This window comes from Salvelinus sp. IW2-2015, linkage group LG18 (genome assembly GCF_002910315.2).
Source record: "Salvelinus sp. IW2-2015 linkage group LG18, ASM291031v2, whole genome shotgun sequence".
Lineage (NCBI taxonomy): Eukaryota > Metazoa > Chordata > Actinopteri > Salmoniformes > Salmonidae > Salvelinus > Salvelinus sp. IW2-2015.
The window spans coordinates 17,192,917-17,199,247 of NC_036858.1; the positions used below are offsets into that span (position 1 = coordinate 17,192,917).

Genomic DNA, 6,331 nt, shown 5'->3' on the forward strand with positions numbered 1-6,331 from the left:
GTTATGCCTTAGATTAAGCTAGCAAGGCTATATGGTTGCTAGCTGTCCATGCATGGACATAAACATCTATATTGTAACAAATTCCCAACTCCCATTTGTTTTTTGCCCTCATGTAGCCTTAACAGTATATCTTTTTTTTTCTTGACATAGGTCATGTCCATAGACTTGCGCTCCACTCAGTTTTGTGAAGGCCTAGGAGTGACTCTCCCGTCCAATGTCGACGCTGGTGTCAAGAACAAAGTGGACGTGGCGGAGCTACCTTATGTGAAGATGCTGAACAGAGTCCTGCCCCAGGACATCAGGATTCTCGACTGGTCACCTGCTCCGCAGGGCTTCAGTGCGCGCTTCGACTGTCAGTCTAGAACCTACCGGTACTACTTCCCACGCGGGGCTCTGGATGTGACGTTYATGGCAGAGGCTGCCAAACGGTGAGTGGTGCCAAATTATCCGGCATGTAATTTGAAGACTGGTCAAATAAACAACAAGCCATATTGTCTTGTTTACCCTAGATTCTTTCTAGGGCAGATTGCAAAGCTTAGGCCTTCTAAACAATATTGGCTATTGAATCTAAAAATGTCAAATGATGCTGACAACCTAAATTATTTAGTCAGGTTGGCAGCAGCCGGGGTAGGCTGGGACAACCTGCCCTGCTAGATTAAAAAGCAGGGGAAACGCTTCCTGTATGTTCTCACCACCACAGTTTGAAACAATAGTCATTTTAGAAGCTGAACTGAAAGCCCCGCATCTTCTCCTTACTCATTGGTCTACAGCTACGAGGGCACTCACGACTTCCGCAACCTCTGCAAGATGGACGTGGGCAACGGTGTGCTGCAGTTCCAGAGGACCATCCTGTCTGCCACGGTCCAGCCTGTCCATCAAACTCCCCCTACTGCGCCCACTACCACAGACCCATACGACCTCTTCATATTTGAGATCAAAGGACTGGCCTTCCTCTATCACCAGGTCAGAGAATGCTCCCTGACTCATTGGACATACATGTTTTCATCTGTGGCTTATTGCATATGGATGTTTTGTCACTTGTTTTAGCACTTTGGGTTTTTGAACAGCGCGTTACAAATAAAATGTATTATTATATCACCCAGTACTACCTCCATGCTATGTTGTCTGTTGTTCTTCCCACCAGGTGCGGTGCATAATGGCAGTGCTGCTGCTGATTGGCCAGAAGCTGGAGCCCCCAGAGATAGTGGATCAACTCTTGGATGTGAAGAAGAATCCCAGGAAACCCCAATACAGGTGAGTTGGTCTAGGCATTGCTATCCAGAGACTCTTCCAAACACTCATTAGAAAAGCAAATAACATCTATTTTGGACAACAAGACAAGTCATTAGAAAAAATGTCCACCATAGTGCTTTGTCGTGTTCATTAGGCACCAAACGGAAGAAAACACTCAAACAGGGAGGTAATATCTGAACATGTCCAAAACTTGTCATTTATCCATTGTAAAAAAGAAAATGGCCTTAGTGTGCCCTAATGAACACAACCCAGTACAAAAGCGAGTGGTCTTTCTATTTTTCATTCAGCATGGCGGTGGACTTTCCCCTGGTGCTGTTCGACTGCCATTTTGAGGGGTTGAGCTGGCGCAGGGAGGCTGAGGAGTTGGAACACGCCCTTGCCACGCTGCAGCAACACTGGACCCAGACAGCAGTCAAGACCCAGGTCATCCACGGCATGATCCAAGGCCTAGACAGCACAGGTCTGTCAATCCTTTATTGAAATCAAATCCAACTTTATTTATCCCTATCCTATTGTCTACCACTGCATAGAGGGAGACTGTGTGGTCAAGAAGGAAACGCCAATATAGTGTCTTTAATAGGGCGTTGGGCCACCACGAGKCAGAACGGCTTCAATGCATCTTGTCATAGATTCTACAAGTGTCTGGAACTCTATTGGAGGGATGCTTAACCATTCTTCATTGGGAAATTCCAGTGGTGGAGAACGCTGTCTCAGGCGCCACTTCTAAATCCTCCGTAAGTCTTCAATTGGATTGAGATCTGGTGAATGAGACTCCCATGGCATATGGTTTGCATCGTTTTCATGCTCATCAAACCATTCCGGGACCATTCATGCCCTGTGGATGGSGGCATAGCCATGGTATCCAAAATAATGGCCTGCCCAGCACTTTTTATCAGTGGAGGCTCATAATAATGGCCGGAGCGGAGCAAATGGAATGGCATCAAACACCTGGAACACGTGTGTTCTGATGTATTTGATACCATTCCACTGATTCCGCTCCAGTCAATACCACGAACCTGTATTCCCCAATTAAGGTGCCACCAACCTCCTGTGATTTTTATACATGACCCTAATCATGATGGAATGTTAATTAACTCAGGAACCATACCTGTGTGGAAGCACCCGCTTTCAATATGCTTTGTATCTCTCAGTTCCTCAAGACTTACCATTATTTTGGCAGTTGCCTGTATGATCAAGTGCTAGTTGTATTATACTCGGGTTACATTGGGGTTTTGTATGGGGATGTGTAATGGAACAACCCATTTTCTCCATCAACAGGTGGGYCCTCCTCTCCCCATTGCTGGCTGATGGAAGGTACCAAACAGCGGACCTATCGGCCCTTGCTTGAGCGTCCARGCTGCGAGAGCCTGGAGTCCAGGATAGAACACTTTGTTAAAAGAGGCAGGCTTGAACGAGAAGAAGGGGAAAATGGTGGCGAAACGGTACACAAGGGCAAAAGGTCAAAGCACTTGCACAATACCTCCATTTCGTCTGTCCTCCCCGATGTGTCGCCGTCCTTCTGACCCCAGGGCCAATCAGAAACCACAAGATTGACACCTGCTCGAGAAATTGGACTAATCATATAATATTGACTGAATTCTTAATGCTGTTATTTTACTTTTTAGATTTTTTTTAATGGAATAGAGAAACAATTGTAGGTTTTTGTTATTCTCTGGAATAAATCTATTTGAGATTCATCCGAAAGGGTTTAAAGTCTATTGGAGAACTTGGATAGGGGTTTAAAATAACCTTTCGTCATTGAAGATTTGTCAAGTTACGTGGCCCACCCATATAATTAGAATTAATTATAGTAATTTAATAGGATCTCTGTTCCCACCAAGGAAGCTTAAGTCGAAACATTTGTCAGAATCAGGCGGAACCTTTCGTAGAATTTGAGTGAATACCGGGAGCTTATTATCGATGCACTGAGCTAAACTAGCTAGTAAGCTAAAGAAAGTTGACTAGCTAACTTAGATGTTTCTTACCTAACCACAGACGGAACAATGAACCAGATGTTTCACCAGATGTATAAATCTGAAGCATCCGGTTGGCATTTCCAATCACCACCAAATATGGTGATGAGAGGAAGCCCAGTGGCCGGCATTGGGAGAAGATGGCGCAAGATGGATTTTGGCCAACATTCTGCAAGTTTTCTCATCTATTAAACACTTGATTGCAATAGCTCTGCCTCCTTTCAACGCAGATGCGGAAGTGRGACATCGGCGGATGCAGTGGATTGAGACGCATCCAATGCAAAACCCAGATATCTCTAGCTTAAATTGACAGATTCTGATGGATTTTTTCTAAATTATGTTATATAGATTGACACACCGGTAACATTCTCAAAACACCACCAATTGTGTGCTAATCTAGGTACCCAACATCTATCCTCTCAGAACAAAGATGATGTAATTGTTGGCTTACAAAAGAAGCAGGGCACATCAACACAAAGTGATCCTCGAAATGAGATTTTACAAGTTCAAGGTACACATCAATTATTGTTATCACTTAACCAATTTCCATTGCTTATTTTATCAATATTCTCAGCTGTGAATGAAGACAGTTTCCTCTGAGTTGGCTTAGTCGACTAACCTGTACCCCTGCACATTGACTCTGTATTTATTTTTATTTAACCAGGTAGGCTAGTTGAGAACAAGTTCTCATTTACAACTGCGACCTGGCCAAGATAAAGCAAAGCAGTGCGACACAAACAACAACATAGTTACACATGGAATAAACAAGCATACAGTCAATAACACAATAGAAAAAAAGAAAGTATATACAGTGTGTGTGTAAATGGCGTGAGGAGGTAAGGCAATAAATAGGCCGTAGTAGCGAAGTAATTACAATTTAGCTAGTGCAAGTAGAAATACTGGTGTGCAAAAGAGCAGAAGAGTAAATAAAAACAATATGGGGATGAGGTAGGTAGATTGGATGGTCTATTTACAGATGGGCTATGTACAGCTGCAGTGATCAGTTAGCTGCTCTGATAGCTGATGTTTAAAGTTAGTGAGGGAATATAAGTCTCCAGCTTCAGCGATATCTTTAAAATTGTATTATTAGTTTTTTTTGGGGGGGGCAATTCGTTCCAGTCATTGGCAGCAGAAAACTGGAAGGAAAGGCGGCCAAAGTATGTGTTGGCTTTGGGGATGACCAGTGAGATATACCTTCTGGAGCGCGTGCTACGGGTGGGTGTTGTTATCGTGACCAGTGAGCTGAGAAAAGGCGGAGCTTTACCTAGCATAGACTTATAGATGACCTGGAGCCAGTGGGTCTGGCGACAAATATGTAGCGAGTGCCAGCCAACTAGAGCATACAGGTCGCTCGCAGTGGTGGGTGGTATATGGGTACCGGTTCCCCCTGTATATAGCCTCGTTAATGTTATTGTATTGTTACATTTTATTTAGTAAATATTTTCTTAACTCTATTTCTTGAACTGCATTGTTGGTTTAGGGCTTGCAAGTAAGCATTTCACGGTAAGGTGTACAACTGTTGTATTCGGCGCATGTGACTTGAATGCCTTTTTATGTTAAAGAATCACATTCCTTGCAGTTGAGTGCATAAGGGAATGACTTCTTTCAGACAAGTGGAGAACCTCTACACTACTTATGTGGTCCCTTGTGGCTCAGTTTGTAGAGCATGGCATTTGCAATGCCAGGGTTGTGGGTTTGAATCCCACGGGGACCAGTACGATGGAAAATGTATGCACTCACTACTCTAAGTCGCTCTGGTTAAGAGTGTCTGTGCTACATTATCAAAATGTCAATTGCAACGAGACAACGTGTCTTTGTGCAGCTATTTGTTGAGCTATTTGTTGAGTGATTCAAATCTATAGTCCACTGATGACTTATGTCTCAGTGCAGTTTACTTGCCAAAGATGGTCGTGACATGTATACAATTTCACAAATGGGTATTCATCTGAAAATGTGACTACTGGAAAAATTCTATGTATGTTTGCTAAATATGCAAGGTAGAGGAAAGCTACTAGGTAATTTGATCCTAGCCATGTCTGTTTTTACAAGCAAAGTCTGTGGGGCATGGGTTTCATAAAAGCTTGATTGTTGAGAGCCTTTTGAATTCTTAGATATATGACATGCTCTTTCTTCTCTGTTGATTTGAACCAACAAGGTACTTCTTGCTGCAGAAATGTCCCTGGGTTCTATCAGTTTTGTAGTCTGGCCATACACTGCCTGGGTATCACACTTACTGGAAGTGTTTAGACTGAATTTAGAACAGATCATTTGCGGGTGGAATTTCCTGAACACTAATGTTCAACTATGTCCTTTACACCACTGTAATGCAGTTGTTCTTGAACCGTGGGTTGTGAAAGTGTCGCTGAATTCAATGCTTCAAACTGGGAAATTTAGACTTTTTGAAGTGAGGAGACGGTTTCCCTTGGTTAGCTCTAAGTAATCTATTATGGCATCCAGAGAATTCTGATGCCGTATTGAGAACGATGTAAATGGGTAAAATTTTATCTACTGTGTGACTGGAAAGTATTCATACTGTGGAATTACAGAAATATATCATTCTGAATCAAGTTTTGTTTGTGTCTGAGGCTCATTTAAGTACTTCATAGAAATATATAACCCTTCTGTACTCATGCCAACCCCTTCCCTGGTCGTGCCAACAGAAATGTGTACGTAAGTCATTTGCCTGTATCTTAAGTGTCCAAATCTAGCTCTGACCAGAAATGCCCCCTTGTTGATTTTGTGCCTGTGTGAAATATTACAGAACTCAATCTGTACATCTGTTTCTTGTTGCCAACAACTTGGATTTCAATTGTACTGGATGGAAACTGTAACATTTTCTGCTACACGGGTACAACAAGAACAATAGTATCTGGTGTGGAGATCCACTACACTGTAAATTCTGATCATTGTTCATCCCGGTCTTTTTATTAAGACTGAATGATTTAGAATGTATAGCTGGAGGAATTTGAAAATACCTTTGGAGATGCTTTATTTTCCTTTTCTCACAGCTTTCCTCAGGTTGGCAGCTTTGCGTTTTTMGGGGATTGGGAAGTTTGATTTTCCTCACGTCTCTCTGGCCAGCTTTTTGCAGAGTATACCATTTG

At 42.8% G+C, this 6,331-nt stretch overlaps 1 protein-coding gene across 1 annotated transcript in view; it reads left to right on the forward strand.

Moving 5' to 3' along the window:
• Positions 1 to 5,795, forward strand: part of pus3 (pseudouridylate synthase 3) — an 8,594-nt gene extending 2,799 nt beyond the window's left edge. Inside the window, exons 3-7 of the mRNA XM_024008718.3 lie at positions 151 to 428; positions 771 to 963; positions 1,145 to 1,254; positions 1,542 to 1,714; positions 2,533 to 5,795. Coding sequence (XP_023864486.1) covers positions 151 to 428; positions 771 to 963; positions 1,145 to 1,254; positions 1,542 to 1,714; positions 2,533 to 2,777 — 999 coding nt within the window. The 3' untranslated portion in view covers positions 2,778 to 5,795. The remainder of the gene's footprint in view (positions 1 to 150; positions 429 to 770; positions 964 to 1,144; positions 1,255 to 1,541; positions 1,715 to 2,532) is intronic.
• Positions 5,796 to 6,331: the final 536 nt, after the last annotated feature.